This window comes from Camelus bactrianus, chromosome 27 (assembly GCF_048773025.1).
Source record: "Camelus bactrianus isolate YW-2024 breed Bactrian camel chromosome 27, ASM4877302v1, whole genome shotgun sequence".
Lineage (NCBI taxonomy): Eukaryota > Metazoa > Chordata > Mammalia > Artiodactyla > Camelidae > Camelus > Camelus bactrianus.
Window position 1 is genome coordinate 10,513,496 of NC_133565.1, and position 19,690 is coordinate 10,533,185.

Genomic DNA, 19,690 nt, shown 5'->3' on the forward strand with positions numbered 1-19,690 from the left:
AGACAAGTAGCTGAAGTGGAGTCATCTGCTCCTAAACAATGGAAAAGCGAAGTGCCTGGACCACACTTCTCCCTCCTGTTTCCTATCTATCTGAGTACGATCCGCTAAGCCCCTGGCACCAGGCAATACTGCTGCTGGGCAGCTGAGAGGGGCAGGGAGCTTAAGGGAGGGAAGAGACAAGTTTTACAGTAGACAAGTAATGTCTTCAAAATACTTTTGGTAGAAATTTGATGTCCATGGACAATTTACTGTATTTTGCTGCAGCTTGCTGAGGGCACCACCTTGGCATTGCTCAAGTCATCCTGGAATGGTCCCCATACTCTTGCTGAGATGTGCTCTGAACCCCCGAGCAAAGCGGCGAACAACATGAAATTTCCTGAGCGCCCAGACCACAGGCCAGAAGCAGGTGAGTCAAGAGAGCGGCTCTGAGTGCAGGACTCATCTGGCTCAGGCAGAACCCTCGAAATCAGGGTCCAGGAGGCAGGCTTTCCCCTCTTGCTTGGTTCACTTAGTGGAAGAAAGGCCGAGCACAAAGAAGAGATGCTCTAAGAACTCCTAGTGTCATTTAATATGCTGGTTATAAATACGTCCATGATGTTTTAATGAAGGATGTGCCAGTTTCTCCCCCTGGGAGGTGCATGCTTTCCTTAGCAAATTTCCCGAGAATTTGCACTTCCACGTTCGTCTTCTGTCTGGAAGGCTTGGGAAGGGAAGCAGTAGGTCCATTGTGTCCTACACGCAGGTCCGTGTTTTTCAACCATCAGTCAAGGAGGCAGTGGTCAGAGTACAGATGGAAGTGATAAAAAAAAAAAAAACATTTCTAGAATGCAATGATATTGGTTCTCTTTAGCTAATAACGGTCCAGATAAAGGCTGGTGTGGTAGAGAAAATCCTGGACTTGGGAGAAGCAAGAGCCACATTTATGTGGTTGCCCTACCGCCTACTAGTGTGTGATCCTGCACTGGTGTTTTCTTTCTTGCTCTAAGACTCAGTTTTCTCATCTGTGAGATGGGGGCGGCAGGTGGGAACAGGGGGCAGAATGTGCTACCCTGCACACTGACAGGAAACACACACATGGAGGAGAGGTCGTCGCTGGTCTCTGGCCACTGCTCGGTGCCAGGCACGGTGTCAGCCAGAGGGAGGGCCAGAGGTGCCCTTGGGACTGTTCTAACTATGTGGGGGCAGGACCCAGTCGCGCTGACACAGAGATTTGCTAACTGGCATTCACTCCACTTTTAAAACTGAAAACCAGCCACCTTTCTCAGACATCTCCAGCATCACTGCAACAGCAGTGACATCTCCCTGATCGTGTCTCCAGCTCCCGGGCAGTCACAGCTGGCATGGGCGTCACAGACAGCGAGCACGAACGTCCCTGCTTCTGTTTCACTTCGCCCTGCACGGCTTACTGGGGAGAAAGCCAAATACATCTCACCTCGTACCTTGAGCCCTCACAGTATCTCTTTTTGCTCCATCTGCCCTCTTCTTGTAACAATAAAATAGTAGTTATAATAATAATCAGCAGTGCACACTCAATTACCATTGTGCTTGGTTCAAACCCAGCTGCCCTTTGCTCTTCAGGGTGATGTGGGCAGATGACCCCACAACCTCGTGCTGGGTTTCCTGGGCTGGGGAAGGCATCAGGAAAAACAGGGCATCCAGGGTCATTACAAAGATCAGATGGGCTCACGACTTTAATTGCTCAGAGCAGCGCCTGGCACACAGTAGATGCACTTACGTGAGTGTTAGAGGGAAAGTGAGGGTTCCCAGGTTCCCGCATCAAGCTGGGTGCTTAACATTGTGCCCAAAGCCCCCAGCCCCAACGCCAGCCAGTGAGTAGGTCCCAGCAGGGAGGAGGCTGGCCCAGAGCCTCCCTGACACTCAGCATGGTTCACGCTTTATCTTTAAAGTCACAAAACCCTTTTTAAAATTTATTTTAGTGACTACATGCATTATATAAAACAACAATGAAAACACACAAAGAGGCTACAGATTTCACTATTTCTACTCCACCAAATAATGTTTACCATCCAGACTTGGGATGGGGGAAATTTTTTTTTAAAGGCAAACAGTATTAAAATAGCAGCAGTAATAAAGGGGGCAGGAGGGAAGTTTGGGAGGTGATGGATATGTTAATGGCCTTGATGCTGGTGACAGTTTCATGGGTGTCTACTTGTCGCCAATTCATTGAGCTACAGACATTAAATATGTACAGCTTTTTACATGTCAATCATACCTCAATAAAGTAAGAAAAACCTCCTTTGGCTGCATCCAAAGCTGGGGATTTAAGTGAACGCCAGGATTCTGGGGGGACCTTGGAGCAGTATGGGAGGGTGGGAACTTCCCCCCTGTATCAGTCAGGGTTCTCCAGAGAAACGGAACCAGCAAAATAGATGTAGGTTCAGAGACAGACACAGATGGAAGTGCAGCTCTAAGAGGGCGTTTGTTACAGGAATAACTCCATGCAATTATGGAGGCCAAGAAGTCCCACGGTCTGTCATCCACAAACCCAGGAAAGCTGGCGAGGTAATTCAGTGAGAGCCCAAAGGCCTGCGAATTGGGAGACTGGCGTTTTAGGTCCTGGTCCAGGTATGAAGGCCTGAGACCCAGGAGGAGCAGTGTCTGGGAGCAGGAGACGATGAAGGTCCCAGCCCAAGCAAAGAGCAAACCCCTCCTCGGTTCACCTCTTTCTTCTACAGACACGCCTCAGAGATGCTGCAGGTCCAGGTCCAGACCATCACGGCAAAGCCAACATCACAGCAAAGCAAGCCACACACAATTTTTTGTAAAGTTATGTTTACACTATGCTATAGTCTATTAAATGTACAATAGCATTACGCCTGAAAAAAACCATGTGAATACCTTAATTGAAAACTAATGGCCACACTGTTTTGATCTCTATAGCTTTGTAGTACAGTTTGAAATCAGAGTTGGATGTTCCCAAGCTTTGTTCTTCTTTCTCAAGATGGCTTTGGCTGTCTCAGGTTTCTTTTTGTGGTTTCAGGATTACTTGTCTTATTTCTTTAAAAAAATGCCCATGGAATTTTGATAGGAATTGCACTGAGTCTGTGGATTGCTCTTGGTAGTGGAAATTCTTAAAACATTGACTCTTGCAACCCACGAGCACAGCACTTCCATTTACTTGTGTTTTCTTTGACTTCTTTCATTAATGTCTTGTACTTTTCAATACACAGGACTTTCACCTCCTTGGTTAAATTTATCCCTATGTGAAATTTTGCTTTCTATCTCGTCTTTTTCTGAACTTAAAATGAACTCTAAAATGTGATTATCCATTATATCACTTTTATCTTTTCACTACAGTGTTTAGTGAGAAACCTTAAAACCTTCTGCCTGAAATGTCGTCATGTTTGTTTGTCAATACCTCATACGCAAGACAGGTATATTTCCATTGACCTTTTCTTCAAAACTTTATAAGCAAATAAATCTGATGTTTCCTTTATGTGTATCCTTGTGTTTAGCATTTGATATTGTCTAAGAATTTATAAATAATTACTCACTAGCTCTAGTATCAATCATAAGTAAAATATTAGAAAATGAAAAGCTATGAAAAATGACATCCTACTATAGTGCAATGAGACAGATATAAATATATTTAAGTAAAATTTTTCCTTTCTATTTTGAAGATAAACACCTGATTTGAAGACGATACTAAGCCTAAAATTATTGCAAAGGAGTTTTCTGTACTTCCAAGTAATATGCACCATTTACTAGCATAAAGGTCTTGGTAAGTCAACTGTTCATCAATTTCTGAGTTGCTCAATATCACAGTGAATGGTTAAGTTGCTCAAGGATTTACCAAAACTACCTATTTTGTGACATGGATCCTAGGTAATAAGTTCTAAAGTGAATATACCCATGTGACCCAAAACCATTAGTTTTCTCTGGCTGTACAGGAATACGACAATCAATCACGCGACCATTTGCTGGAAACCAGCACAGGCTAGACGTTCCTTTACACAGTATCCACACCCAAGTCAGTACTCACAGCTGGAGAAGATCAGCGGGCAGGAGTGCTCATCCATGGGGAAGTTGTGCAGCTGCAGCTGGCACTCAGCGTTTATGGTGAGCCTGCAGGAGAGCCACACATCACTCTAGTGCTCAGCCAGCAACACCCTGGCAAAGACCCCAAGCAAGGCCGCAGTGGTCACACTGCCACAACGTGGTGGGCGGGAGGGTTGGTCACCACAGGGAACTAACTCTCGGCAGAGGCCCCACCCATGCAGAATATCATTTGGTTGTTTTTGTGTTGTGTTCCTTTGTTTCACTTTTGACTATCAGAAATGGAGAGAACTTCCATTAGTAAAATCCCAACTGTGTCAAGAAATAAAAGCCAAGTAAGACAGGAAACAAATTGAAACAATATGTCCTTGTTTTCCTATGTCCTTCTTTCGGTGTCCCTGTTTTCAATCTGTTTGAAGGAATTAAATCCTCCCTCCATTTTGAAACTGGTGTATTTGCCTAAACAAGTATAATGCCAAGTTAATCCACATGTAGGAAAGATTTCATATTTGGCCAGCTCTCCCATTTGTCTATGCAGATGGTGGCTGCACTAAACGTGTGTGTTGCACCTTTTCAAAGTAGACAACCCTGGGGTCAGACTTTCTATGTTTACACACATGAGATTAGGAAAAACATTTTCAAGAGCAGGAGCACGCTGAACATGAGAAGTGATAGAGCTTAGCAATGAAAACAGGGCCTCATTCCTACAATGATCTGGATTAAAGACCCCAGTATTGGACCACCAGTGATTAAAGGTCCCCCAGCATCTTACCTTAAGGTGTAAAGGATTTTCCCATCATTCCAAATTCTGAGGAGCTGATTGGGGGTGGTGATCCAGTGAGCCTCCGCAGTTTTAGAATTGCGGAAGATTGTATCTGGAATCCATATTAGCCCCACCATGTTGCTGTTCAGAGTAAGTATTTTCATTGTGCTGTTGAACCGAAGGCGACTGTCAGTCCAGGTCTGAGCAAAAAATATATCAATTTGGTATTCCTGAAACAGAGCAGAAGGAGGGGTAAGACATTTCTATTGGATTTTCTGCATGCTTTGTTTTCTTTCTCAGAAATTTGGTTTTCCCCAGGTTTACATCCTTATCTTCCCACTTCCCTTTCTGCTTAACACAGTGCCTGCATCAACATGATGGACATTCAACAAAGATAACCAATCACACAGTCTGATAACCTGTGTGAAAATGCTCTGTAAATCTTAAATTGTAATCGTGGGATGTGGTGAGGGGCCAAGAGGCAGAAGAATATATTTCAGAGCATAGAGGCAGACCCTCCTATATTCATAAGTCCAAGCTTTGTCAGGTAGCATGATCTATTAAAGCCTCCATTCTCTAATCTGTGAAATGGGAAGAATAGTAGTGTCTACCTCCTAATGGGGGTGTATAGGAGGAAATACATGGTTAAATAAAAATCTCTAGTGCCTGGCATGAAACAAATGATCCAGAAAGTGTTAGCTTATATTATAACGATTGTCATTTTCACTCAAGAGCCTTCTCAAATAATACAGCCCAAATCAAAAAGAAAAGTGAAAAATAAGCAACAACCAAAAACTAGAGAGCTGACAGCCATCCAAGCCAAGTGCTGATTCCAATGCAGGGCTGATGGGGCTCAAATGGCTTCTGTAATTGGAAGCCACCCCAGTGTTCATAGCACATCAGATACAGGATGGGGCTAACAACACCGTGCGACCCAGAGAAATATCTCGAGTCTGGACCACCTCAGAGACTCTCTCATAATCACAGTTTAAAGGACTAGCTTTAGGTCCATGGCAAGGAGGATCAAAAGGCAGACTGTTAGAGAATTTAATCTTTCATAGCTTCTTTATATATTCAATATTATAAACGAAGTACTTTTACAGAGTTGAGTAATTCTCAACAAATCCCATATTTCTCCTTTCCATTGAGTTTCCATTTAAAGAAACTTTCTGAGACAGGGAATTCAGCTGACCAGACCCAGCCTTTTACTGACAAACCCGCTCACTCATCACCACTTTGTCGCACTATGTCAGGCCTGGCAAACCGTTCAAGGCCCAGCACTGTGCCAACAGGAGAGCTCCTGCCTTTGAGGGGCTTATGGTCCAGTCATGGAAGATGGGCCTTCAACCAACAATGAAGGTGAGAACCATGACACGTCTGATCCAATGACTGCTGTTGACTGTGCTTGGGAAGTCAACACAGGAAAGAGATGATCTCAGAAGACGGTTGGCCAGCTTGGAAGCAGTTATGAAAGTGTGAATGAGGAATGTTGCCCGACATTCCCGTAAACAAAGAATGTTGCCCAAATTTCCAGTTCTCTAAGGACCAGGCCATTAGCCACTGCATCAGCCCCCATCCATACCCTCCCAACGCTGTGCCTGAGGGGAATTCAGGATGGACAAAAACAGGAAGCTTTCGGTGCTTTGGAATCCGGCCCTAGATGGTTAAGGTGCATCTAAGGAATAATTTCAGTGAACCTAGATTCTTGCATCTTCCCATATATAGAAAGCCCCTAAAATCAGTAACCTGAGATGTCTGTTCTTTGAAATTAGCAGCAATCTTTTGATTTCCCACTGCATTATTTTTTCCGGCAAAAAGGTCTATATCCTGGCTTCTTCCTTAGCTCTTCAGGGAAGTTCCTCAGAGCTAACTGAGAGGCTGTCTCCCAGGCTATAGTCCTCAGCAAGACCCCCAAACAGAACTTGCAACTTTTGGGCTGTGCGTTTTTCTTACATTGCCCAAAGAGAAAAGAAAGATAAAGCAAACACAAGTTCCTGAAGGGATGGAAGAAACAAAAGCTTCTCATCCCCATCAGTAAATCACAGAATCAAGAAATGCTTTGAGTGTTAAAGCCTACTGAAACTCAGCTTTGCAGAAACAATCAGACCTGTTGCCAAAAAGCTCTAAATGCGTGAAGTTGCCACCATGCAAAGTCTTTAATTGTGCAAATATGCCTCCTGTGCGAGAGAGTAATGCATGACTCTCCCACTGAAGGCGGACAGGGCCAAGGTGGCCGTGCTCAATTTAAGAGAAAGAGTCAGAATGAGAGGAAAGTGAAGGGCTGGGTAGAGGCAATGGTGGGCAAAATTAAAGGCATGTTGTGGATCTTGGAGTTATGTTGACACAAGATCTGTGATCATGTCTATGCTAACATGAGACTGGCCTGGGGGTAAGAGGCTGGCTAGGTTTTCAGAGAGCTCTACTGCCAACAGGACCTCAAGTCAGGAAGAAAAGTCTGTGACTATTTGAGATTTAGATGTACTTGTGCATTCCTATCTGTAATGGGCAGATCACGACCTGGAAAAGCTGAATGGACCACAAAGACTTACTCTCCAGCGCCAACTTTCCCACAGTCAGAAGAGTTAATGGAAAAGGAAAACTCCTGGACAAGGGCGTCGAGAGCCAGGGAGGAGAGGCCTCTGGGAGCAGAATTCACGCTTAATCAGACCCTCTCCTCTCAGGGAACACAGCCCACTCAGGCTCTGCCCCCTGGGACCTCAGAATTGCTGCAAATCAGTGGGTTGGTTGTGATTTTCCTGGCCCTTCTCCGTGCTTGTAGCCACATGGGGGCAGGGATTAGGCAGCTCTTCTTTTTAGTTCAGAGGTCGATGGATCAGGGAAAGCCATGGTCAAACTTGGTGCAGAGAGCAGCACACATACAGGTCACCTTGACATTGGGGATGGGACAGGGCAGACCTTTTGGGTTGCCTCAGTTGAAGAAGGGAGGAGTGTGTCTTTCCTGATGAGCAAGAGACAGACAAAGTATTTGGCAGCCAGATCCAGATCACGGTGCTCATTGGTGCTGTTCACCAAATGCTGCAGCATCCCTCCCTGTGCGCACGTGGTACATTCACACGCCCCCTTCCCAAGTCCCGAGAGGCTGTGTGAAGCAGAGGCCCACCTGGACACACAGTGTGGGTGCAAAAGGGGGAAAGGAGAGTGGACCACAGGGTTGAGGGCTGCAGTCCTCACTGAGAAGGTGACTTAGAGCCAAGACCTCAGTGAAGTGCAGGAGTGAGCCACGCAGACAGAGGCGCCCCTTGCGGGAGCCCGGAGCGAAGGCAGCAGCAAGGTCAGGGGCATTCCTGATGAGACAGGAGCAATGCGCGGTGCAGAAGCAACCGGTGGGGCAGGGGAGCAGGCCCCCTACCTCCTTGATGGTAGGATTTTAGCCACACAATTATGATTTCTGACTACGTAAAGGGCTATATTTGCACAAAGAACATGAGAACACACTTAAAACCTTAAATAAAATTCAGGATGTGAGACTGGCCGGTGTGGCATGTACAGGTGCCCATGGGGATTACTCCCTCGTTCCCTCTAACACTGGTTTACTGGGCAAAGGAGTGAGGAGAGAAGGATGAAGGTGCGCTCCCCAGCAGCGCCAAGCCCCCAGGGATGTGGGCGATGCTATCCAATAAAGAATGTTCTCCGTAAAGGCCCCAGTTGTAGTTTGGAAAGAACCTAAAAGCATCCAGATATTTTTCAATCCCAATATTCTAACAGGAATATTGAAACTCAGAAAACTTGTAGAATTTTTACCACAGTTCCTCAATGTGTAGTTTGAATTCTGGGACCCCAAGTAAAAATTTCTAAGTGAGTCTCTTTATTGTGTAAAAATGGTGAAACAGAAAGTCTCCTGCTGAACATAAGGTTTTCCTCTTTATGCCCTTTCTCTCCTGAGCTTCTCTGCTTTCCATCCCCATTAATGTGCGTACACAATACACTTTAAAATGCAGATTTTAAATGGGTAAACCTTATAGTCAGAGAGGCAGCGTTACCTGAAGTCACTCCTACGAGGCACAGATGCTCCTGCCCCTCCCAGGCGCTGATCACTGGGGCAGAGACAATAATGACTTTCTGCCCGGGAGGGTGGGAGGCCAAGGCCAAAGAGATTAAGTAACTTTCATCAAGTCACACACCTGCTAAGGACCAATTGTTCCAAACTGTACAGTCAAAATTTGCTTCCCTGGCTGTGACGGAGCGCAGCTACAGCAGCTGTAATCTAGCGGCCAGATGTGGGGGCCGCCGTGACACGCTGCAGAGAGAACCCCCGCACAGAAGCCCACTCCACTTTGGCCCCGTTTACAAACTGTGTAAAGTGATTTCCCTTCCTGGGCCTTGATTCCTCCTCTGTAAAATGGGAGGATTGCGTTAGATTAAATGTAAGAATTCTTCAGACTCAAACATTTTATAGCCACATCCTGGCCTGGAGTTGGATTTTTCACTGTTGAAAGTAATTTTTCTGTAGGGGAACTATTTTCCTGTAAGGAAAGGCATCATACCAGGACGCCCTGGGGTGAGGACTACAGGATCTGGGGGATGTCCTTCTTATTTGGAAGTCCTGCCACAAACTCCAGCTCGGGAGGGCGCAATGCACATGGCCTGCCTGGTGCGAATGTTTTATTGTGTCTACATTTGACGAACTGTTGGAGAAACACTTCCCACCCACAAAGAAATACTTTTCTGTCTCTCATAAACATCTTTGTAACTGCATTAATCATCTTTCCTTTCTGCAGAGGAAAAAAATCATTCTTACAATGTCTATCTAAAATAACATTTTACATAATTCATAAATAGCTCGGAAATTAATGTGTCTGAGATACCGATAAATGTAACAGGTGAGAAATACGTAAAATCCCCAAATTGAGACCTTCATGCTTTTGAAGGACCTATGCTCATAATTTGTTTTAATAATCTGGAGCATTTAATGGTTCCTAAAAAGGCCATGAGTCCCTGCAGCACATGGAGCATTTTAACAAAACACAAGAAAAATGATGATGCTTAATGTTATCTATGTGTAACTTCTAAAACACCAGAATGCTATTTTCTAATGCTTTTCTCCTTTCCTTTACCAGAGAAGAGGGCCAAACGGAAAAATGACAGATTAAAGAAGGAGAGGCACGTGGAGACTGGAGGGGACGGGAGTCACCCACTCCCGGGCACAGGCTCCCTCCCTCAGTCCCAGCGGGTCAGGACACGCCTGGAGCAGGACAGACAAATACATCAGTCCTGGAAGTCACCGGCAGTTTTCTTTATAAAATGGTAACCACAGGCCCCTGCCAATTAAAGGTTGTTCAAATGTCTCGTCTCAAATGTATAATATGCAGTGATGATTAGAATAAAACCATCTTTATTTCTTCCTTATCAGAGTTGGGTGCATAACAAAAATAAACATTTTTGGTGTTACTTCCTCCAGGTCGCCCTGGGAAACAAGGCTTTGCAGCTGGCCTCTGCTTCTCCCCAGGTATCTGCCTTCAGGTCCGTGGCCTCCAGGGGCCACGCCTGCCCTGCTCGCACCCTTGGCTCCTGAACATTCTCCCCATCTACCCCAGGCTCTTCCAGTTTTTGGAAAATGTTCACCCACTCCACGATGTCAGTCCTACTCTGTGCTGGGCATGGTGCTAGGTTTATACAAGGACAGATGCAACGCCCCGCATTCAGGAGTGCAGGCCTGCAGTGTGGAGAGCGTGCGATGCCCCACTCAGAGCCCAGGGGAGGGGCGGGCAGGCTCCAGGAAGCCAGAGAGATCGACTCAGGAGGAGCAGGCAGCTCTGCACAGACGGCCCCCCATCTGGTTCTCGGACCACCAGGCAGAAAGTGGACAGGTGAAGGGGTGTATCAGTCAGGGAGGACTGTATCTGAGCTGAGAGGAACGAGACCACTTCAGGTATGGCAGGTTGTGAAAAGTTCATTACAGGGATCTCCTGTAGAAGCAACAGGGGACGTGACCCCAAGATGCAACAGGGGAGCACAGTGCTCTCCTGAGCATGTCCAGGACTTGTCACCTGATATTAATTGACCTAGGGCCCTTTTTAAGAAAAGGACATAAAAATCTAAAAACAATATTAAGTACAAATATATATATATATATATATATATATATATATATATATATATATATATATATATATACATATACACACACACACATTTACTTTGCATGAGAAAAAACATAAATACTTAACAATCGCAAATGCTACAAAAATCACAAAATCCAGGAAAAACAGATTTTATTTTTATTTGCTAACTGGCCTGTCTTCATCATACTCATGTGTCCGACATCTTTTTTTTTCCCCCTGAAAAATGTAAGTGGTCTCTAGAAGCTGGAAACGCAAGGAAATGGATTCTCTCCTTGGCTGCCAGAAGAAATGCAGCCCTGGGAGGGACCCTGATTGTCACCCAGTAAGATAATAAAATTGTGTTGCCTCAAGTCACGACCTTTGCAGTAATTTGTCACATACAGAAGGGCTGCCAAGGAGCGCTGGTGTCTCCTACGTCTTTTGACTGCTCATTCTTTGGTTGCACTTTTCTATGACAAGGATTTTTATGACATTATTCTTTTTAGAGAGAGGATAAAAATGATTATTTCTTCTGGTATGACAAAATAAAATGTTTTATTATAAATAGATTTTTTTTTAAGTTTTACTTCAACTCACAATTCATCATTGGAACTATCATGTGCATGCTTGGGATTCTGCTAAATTGGGGAAAACCTCATTTCTTTCATATAAAGTCAGAGGATTCCACATGAGAACTTTGGGCTCTGGGGTTTTCCTCCAAGCTACCCACACTTTGGGAGTCCTGGACATTGAGGGAAAAAATGACACTGAGCTGAAGCCCGGGTCCTGCTCATCCTGTGAACGTCATCATATACTCATATATGAAGTCACCCATACCCCAAACCTTAACTACAGCCTGAAAGCTTCCCCAGCTATTAGAGCAGGCAAATAGCTAGATATGAGCAGAGAAAGGGGGATGCAGACCAAATGGCAGGAACTGGGCATGAGAGGGGGAGCATGGGCCAAATGCAGGAAACCATGCATCACGTAAACCACAGGGGTCCCTGGGCAGAGAAAAGCAGGAACCTCTGGGCTGTAAGTGATCACATATTTTGGGGTGACAACCTGGAGGCCCACAAAGAAAGGTAGGAAAAGGCAGGAGTCTCCAGCATTTGAATGTAACCTTTTGCTCATTACGCCCTTACTACTATAAAATCAGCCTTGCAGATTAGAAGTATCCATCCTGCACTGATGCCATGACACTTCCAATCCAGACTAAATAAGGACAAAAATCCCTCCTCCCTTCGGGAAGATGGAGCTGGGATGAAAATCAAGGAATATGACCCCAAACCCTTCCCTTTCCAATGAATATTCCATCCATTCATTTTTACACTCTGTGTAACCAACTTGCAAAGAAACTCGGGGCAGCTGCTCACCCGAGTCTGCCTGCTCTCCCCTTGACAACATCCTATCCCTTAATAAAGCCCCACTTTTCTTTTTTTTTAAGCTAAGGTTCTTTAATTTGACATGAAAGGTATGATTTATTAAAAAATTTATAAATTTTGCATCAAAAATTTTACTCTGCAAAGAAACAACAAAAAATAGTATGTAGATGTGATAACATTTTTGTAAAATAAAACCCCATACATATTTATAAAGAAGTTTTTAAAATTGTTATTCTTGGAGAAATGGTGCCAATAGATTGATGTATCTTACTTTTGACTCTATACCTTCCTTTGGTGGTTGAATTTTTATGAGTATCTCTTGTTTTCATACAAATTCCCAAACCTCTCCACCATTAGCAGCCTTCAAATGAAGTTGGTCAGTAGTCTGATGAAAAAGGTGGAGGGAGGTAAGGGTTGACTCTTGGATTCCTTCCTATTTTAAAATCCTAAGGATTTTATTAGATCCAACATAAGATAATTAAAAATCTCCTAAACAAGGAAATATTTGCCATACTGTATTCAGTTTCATAATCACTGAAATAAAATACTCAAAGCCCCAATGTCTTATCAGTGCCTTCTACTGGGCTCAAATCTTTTTTTTTTTCTTTTTTTTTTCCCCACTTTACTTTCTTAACTGCTCTATCTAGTCTCTAAATTCTTTCTGCCACAAGACAAGAACCTAATCACCAACAACACAGCCTCCTTGACTTTCTTTGAGTTCCAAAGGGCAGATTCAAACACTTGCTAATCAGGGAAGGGAGAGGATGCAGACATGAGGGAGAACAGTCAAGAAACAATCATGCAGCCCTGGGGCAGGGTCCTGGCTCCTCCTCAAGGAAAATACATAACAATATCTTTAAGTTCTTCTGCAGAAACTAAGCCCCCCTCCCCCAAGCCCTGCCTCTTGGTTATGCCTGAGTAGAATCTTCAGAGATGGTTTTTGGGGGGAACACTGGGTCCACCAAAATGCCAGCATTCTGATTAAAAGCAACTTTTCCTTTTTGTTACAAGGTTGTTGCCCCCAGGATCATACCCCTGCCTCTCCCTCAACTAGAAACTAATGACTCTTATCTAAGTCTCAGGAGAAGAAACAAGAACCGGTTAGAACCTACAGGGTCCAAGACGGTGGAAGATTTGACCTCCAGTGGACCCGGAGCCTCATTATAGGCTCATTGTGATGTATTAGTTGCTAAGCGACACACCCACCAGCGCCATGACAGCTGACAGTTGCCAAGACAACAACAAGAAAAGCCCATATGAAGATGGAGGACAAGGCGATCGCCTCCATCACACTCAGAAGGAGGACATGATGGCGAAGCCTCCCATAAAAGTCCATGGGGTCCGACCCGGGCCGGAGCTGTTTCCAGTGCCCACCCTGGCTGACGGCTCCTCACTCAAGCACTTCCTCTCCCCACTCTAGTGCTTTTCCCCCTTCTCTCTGCTGGAGCATCTTCCTTCCATGTCCCCTTCTGAACAATAAAGCGGCGGTTTACTTTGCCAGTTTGCACAAACTCTTTCACAGCCGGGGCAAGGCCCCACACTTTGGTGGGCTTCCTGATTTCGCAGTCACTCCATCTCCTAGCAAGCCCTTGTGTGTGATGCTCACTCATTCCCAGGGAAAAGCCATGCTCCTGGCCCTTTTCCAACCAGCCAGGAGCCCAGCACAGAGGTGTGTGCAGAGGGGGCTACAGAAAACTCAGAGAGACTCTTACAGACTGAGCTGTGTACCCCTCAAACTTGCATGTTGAAGTCCTAACGCCCAGTGCCTCAGACTGTGACTGTACTGGGAGACAGGGCCTTTCAGGAGATGATTCAGTTAAAATGAGTTCATATGGGTGGGCCTCAATCCAACCTGACTGATGTCTTTTTGAGAACAGAGACACCCAGTGGGAAGTCCACAAGAGGACACAGGAAGAAGGCGGCCATCTGCAAGCCAAGGAGAGAGGCCTCAGGAGAAACCAACCCAGCTGACCCCTGGATCTTAGACTTCTGGCCCCCAGACAATGAGAACATACATTTCTGTTGTTCAAGCCCCTGGGTCTGTGGTATTTCCTTCTCACAGCCCTAGCAAACTAATGTAGACACCAAGTGAAGACACAGAAAATCACTACACTTTGAGGTAAAATGCCTTACAGGAGGTTAAAGTGTCAAAAGTAAAATACAAAGTTATCCAAAGGAGTTCATCACACTTGTTCTTAAACACAGTTTCTGCCACTTTCAGGTTTTTCACTTAAAAATGTATCTGTCCTTGCTATCCAAAGTGTCTCTGTCTGACACGGGAAAGGCCTAAACGTCCACCGACAGATGCCTGGATAAAGGCGTTGCGGTGTATATACAATGGAACACCACTCAGCCACAAAAACAATAAAATAATGCCATTTGCAGCAACATAGGTGGGCCTGGAGAATGTCATTCTAAGTGAAGTAAGCCAGGAAGAGAAAGAAAAATACCATCTGATATAACTTACATGTGGAATCTTAAAAAAAAAAAAAAAAAAAGGCATATGAACTTATTTACAAAACAGAAACAGACTCACAGACATAGAAAACAAACTTATGGTTACCAGGGGATTGGAAGGGGATAGGAAGGGACAAATTGGATTTTCAGACACTAATATATATAAAATAGATAAACAACAAGTTCATACTGTATAGCACAGGGAACTATATTCAATATTTTGTAGTAACTTACAGTAAAAAGAATACGAAAATGAACATATGTATGTTCATGTTTGACTTAAGCATTGTGCTGCACACCAGAAATTGATACAACATTCTAAACTAACTATACTTCAATTAAATATATATATTATATATATATATATATATATAAAAAAGCAAAAGTACTAGAAATTTACAGGAAAAAAGAAGTTGTGGTATATTATACAATGGAATACTACTCAGCCATGAAAAAGAATAAAATAGTGCCATTTGCAGCAACATGGATGGGCCTGGAGATCATCATTCTAAGTAAAGTAAACCAGAAAGAGAAAGAAAAATACCTTATGATATCACTCATATGTGGAATCTTAAAAAAAAGAAAAGAAAAGAGGACACTAATAAACTCATTTACAAAACAGAAACAGACTTACAGACATAATAAACAACTTTAGGGTTACCAGGGAAAGGGAGTGGGAAGGGATAAATTTGGGAGTTTGAGATTTGCAAATGTTAACTACTATATAACAGTAGATAAGGACAAATTTCTCCTGTAGAGCACAGGGAACTATATTCAATATCTTGTGATAACCTTTAATGAAAAAGAGTATGAAAACAAATATATGTATATATATGCATGACTGGGACATTGTGCCGTACACCAGAAATTGACACATTGTATGTGACTATAGTTTAATTAAATAAATAAATGAATAAAATAAAAAGTTTCACTGTCTGAGTACTCACTTTAATAGTTCACAAACATTTTTATCCAAATTTACTATCAAGTGGAAAACCTGCTATATTGAATTTCTATGTGCCCATCAGCAAAACTTTTAAGTGGTAAGTAATTCTTGGAGAAAGTGTGTCACGTACTATGGTAAGTTACTTGCAAAAACAGTCATAAGAACCCCACTTTCCACGTCTACGGCCTTGGCCAGCTCTCCCACACTGACTCTGGACTTGGCCATGCATCTTGTAGCAAATGTGACAGCAGCAGAGGCTTGGAAAGAGCTTGAGACTGGCCTGTCTTGCTGCTTCTTGGGAACCCCGCAACCACTACCAGATGGATGAGACCAGGCCAGCCTGCTGAGAATGAGACAAATGCCAGACATGCTCGCGGCCCCATCTCATATCAAGGCAACACCCACAGAGGTGAATGCTACCCTCCTCAGCTCACCAGCGCCAGCCTACCCGCCCATCCAGGAACCATGAGGAGCACAGGCAGACCCCCTTTTCACTGTACTTCACTTTGCTGTGCTTTTGTACATTGAAGGTCTGTGGCACCCCTGCATTGTCAGGTGAGAACATTTTTTAGCAATAAGGTGCTTTTTAATTTAGGCATGTGCATTTTAAAAAATATAATGCTACCATAAACTCACTAGACTACAATATGGTATAAATACGCACTGGAAAGTCAAAAAATGCATGTGGCTGGCTTTACTGCCATATTCGCTTTATTACAGTGATCTGGAACTGAACCCACAGCATCTCCCAGGTATGCCTGTATGAAGGAAACGCTAGATCTGAGGTGGTTTTGAAACAGGAAAATGGGGCACAAGAGGATGGCCACGGCCCAGGTCTCAGGTGAGTCCTAGGATGCACCCCATCAAGTGAGGGTCCTTGATTTTGTGCAAGAAAGAATTCAAGAATGAGCCACAGTTGAGTAAAAGTAGATTCATTCAGAGAAATACATACTCATAGACAAAGTGCAGGGCCATCTCAAAAGGCAAGAAAGAGAGAGGCAGCAGGCAAGAGGTGGCCCCAGAGTATGGGGTCATCTAGGAAAGAGAGACAGGCCACGAGGTGTGGAGTCAGTTAAAGCAAACGTAGGGGCACATTCCACAGGCAGAACGCAGGCCATCTCAGAAGGCAAGAGAGAGGGAGCGACCACGAGGTGAGAGGCTGTTTGTTTTTATGGGCTTCACTTGCAAACAAGTGTAAGGACTGTTCCAACTACTTTGGGGAAGGGGCTGGGATTCCCAGGAACTGGGCCACCTCCTGGTTTTTGGCCTGTTATGGTCAGCCTGGGAGCTGTCGTGGCACTAGTTGGAGGGCCATTGACCATGTTAATATATTACAACAAGCCTATAATGAAGCTCAAAGTCTCCTGGGAGTCAAATCTTCAATTGTCGCCTTGTTCCTTAATGGTTGTGCCCTGCCGCCTTCCCTCCTGTCTCAGTTTGTCGCACGGCAAGCTGACCCACAGGTTCACGTGTCAGATGTTTTATCTGTGTGTCGTGGCTATCACCTTCTCCTCCCTTCCCTGGGTGACTCAGCCCCTCACGATTTGTGAATTTCTCTTCTTAAAACTGGGTCTAATCTTAAATACTGTCTTTCACATCTTTTAAACATCAGGCCGTTATTCATTTACATGATAGCCTGTGTTCTTTTCAGTGTGGAAGAAAACCATACATTCATAGCCAGCCCAGCACTCAGACATCCTTGTTGGACTGTTATGTAGGTATTCTAACATTTGTTGATATTTGGGGAAATTGTTTGGAATTTCTGCCTGGACTGGATATGCATCATTATTACTCCCATTTGAAAATGGAATACAGGCTTCCCTTATCCAAAAATTGCGATTCACTTTCTTTCAAGAAGAGATTATATTAAAATGATGATAATGGGATTGTAGTAGAAACCGTAGTTGAAGAAGCTAGTGATACGGTGAACACAGGGCTCCGAGAATCCCTGTCACAAGTGAAAATCATAAACATCTTTACTGAAATAAATCACAGACACCCCATGAAGGAGACATCAGAGGCGTCTTGCACATCTTAAGTAAGAGGGAATGCTGCAGAAATAGCTTCCATGTACCATTTTTTGATGATTAGGTACCCATGAGGAGCTCTTATCTCTGAAACTTTAAAAAGGCTTCACAAATGTTATTTTGTCCCATCATAGGTAATACAAGAAATGTGTGTTAATAACTATCATCGTGTTGTGACTCTAGTGTTCAGAAGGACTACTGAATGCCCTCCCGATGCGAGCTCTGGGAGTTTCTCCGAGATCCCACTGAGACTGGAGACAAAGCACAATTCGAAAGTGGAGGAGGTGCCTTTCAAAGCTGCTCCCCGACAATTTGAAGGTTTCTAAAAGTCTGGGGTCAGCCCAAGGAACGCCATGTTTGGCAACACCAGGAGCCAGGGGAGATCGCGGCCCAGGTCTCGTCGTCCACGTGAGACTTAATAGCCCCGTCTAGTGTTTGTGCCTGAGTAAGAGCTGCAAAGCCCACCGCACTGTCTCTCCCTCCGCCTCCAATCCCACGTGTCCTGACGGAAAGGCAGCCTAGAGCCGGGCTGCCCGGTTCCAATCCCACCTCACCACTCAGGGCGATGACAGCTTGGGCAAGTTTTAACTCCTCTTCATACCAAAGAAAATTGGGGAAATAATTATTCATATATTATTTCAATTGCACTGTGAAACATTGTACTCAAGACATTCAGGCCATTTACTCTTGAGGAATTATTTAGTCATTTTCACATAGTCCTAATTTAGAGAATGACTTGAAAGCTTATTCCATGAATGAGTATACATACATACATACATATATACATACGTGTATGTGTCTGTATTACACAAATACAGATGTAAGGAGATACACCCTTCACACAGAGCCATGTGAGGGGTACCGGGTGGGTGCAGATGGCCGGGTTCTAAGGCCCCCACATGGCTGCACACACCTACTCAGTGGTGTTCGCCCTTCACCATTAGTGCCAGTGGGACTGGAGGCAGGACCTTTCAGGGGTAACTTTACAGCCCCTTGGACCTGCTTCAAACTTCACAAGAGTCTGGGAAGGCCAAGTATGGCTTTATTTTATTGTTTAAGTATTAAAGTTTGGAAAAAATTCACACCTTCAATTTATTGGTTTCACCACATTCTCTAAAAAGGTTCTGTACATAACATTCTTTTTTAACATAAGATGACTTTGTTAACAGTGTACATGAATTTCTTCCAGAAAAACTGTCCATCACTTTCTTAGTGTATCTTTTTTCTAGATAAAACCCTTTCTTGTGTTATTATTTGTAATGAAATTCCAGTTTTAGGAAGTTCTGGGAAGTCAAATATCTGCAGTTAAATGGTATTCCCATTTTTGTCTCTCCAGTCAGCGTGTGGGACGCCACTTAGTCCCCGAGTAGTCAAGAACACTGCCCTGCAAGGGTTTCTTCCAACTGCTGTCTCATCTAGACAGGGGTAACTTCCCAACGCAGGAGGTTAAGTCAGCGTCCACTGAGGTCAGGACAGGCCTGACATATGCAAGGAACTTGGAGGGTGGCACCGTGCCCACCAAGGCCAAGGCATGGACATGGGACCACACCTTCCAGAAATAATTAGGTCCCTAAATTGAATTTTTAAATAGACAGTGAGGCCCCATGAGAGTAGTATAAAATCAAGAACAGGAGATGAGGAGAGAGGCCTGAGTTCTCGGTGGGGTTGTGAGCCCCTCAGCCCATGAGTGCCCAGTGTCCCTGCTGGTAAACAAGGTGACCTCCAAGGTCCCTGCCACAGTGATGACAGACGTCATCACCAAGTTACCAGTGTCAGAAGAGAATGGGTTCCATCCTACTAACATACTGACTCTGGTTACGAATTGCTAGGACTTGAAAATGAAAATGAATTTATGTATGTATATGCATGACTGGGACATTGAGCTGAACACCAGAAACTGACACATTGTAACTGACTATATTTCAATTTAAAAAAATTTAAAAAATTCACTTTGCTGAATGTTCACAACAGTATTAACATCCCCATTTTACAGACAGAAACTGAGGCGCCAGGGAGTCATCCACTCAGTGACC

At 44.2% G+C, this 19,690-nt stretch overlaps 1 protein-coding gene across 1 annotated transcript in view; it reads right to left on the reverse strand.

The window, feature by feature from the left end:
* The window catches only part of GABRG3 (gamma-aminobutyric acid type A receptor subunit gamma3), a 429,923-nt gene that overhangs the window by 217,958 nt on the left and 192,275 nt on the right, over nucleotides 1–19,690 (reverse strand). Inside the window, exons 4-5 of the mRNA XM_074354051.1 lie at nucleotides 4,790–5,010; nucleotides 4,004–4,086 (exon numbers count right to left, since the gene is read on the reverse strand). Of these exons, the coding sequence (XP_074210152.1) occupies nucleotides 4,004–4,086; nucleotides 4,790–5,010 (304 nt within the window). The remainder of the gene's footprint in view (nucleotides 1–4,003; nucleotides 4,087–4,789; nucleotides 5,011–19,690) is intronic.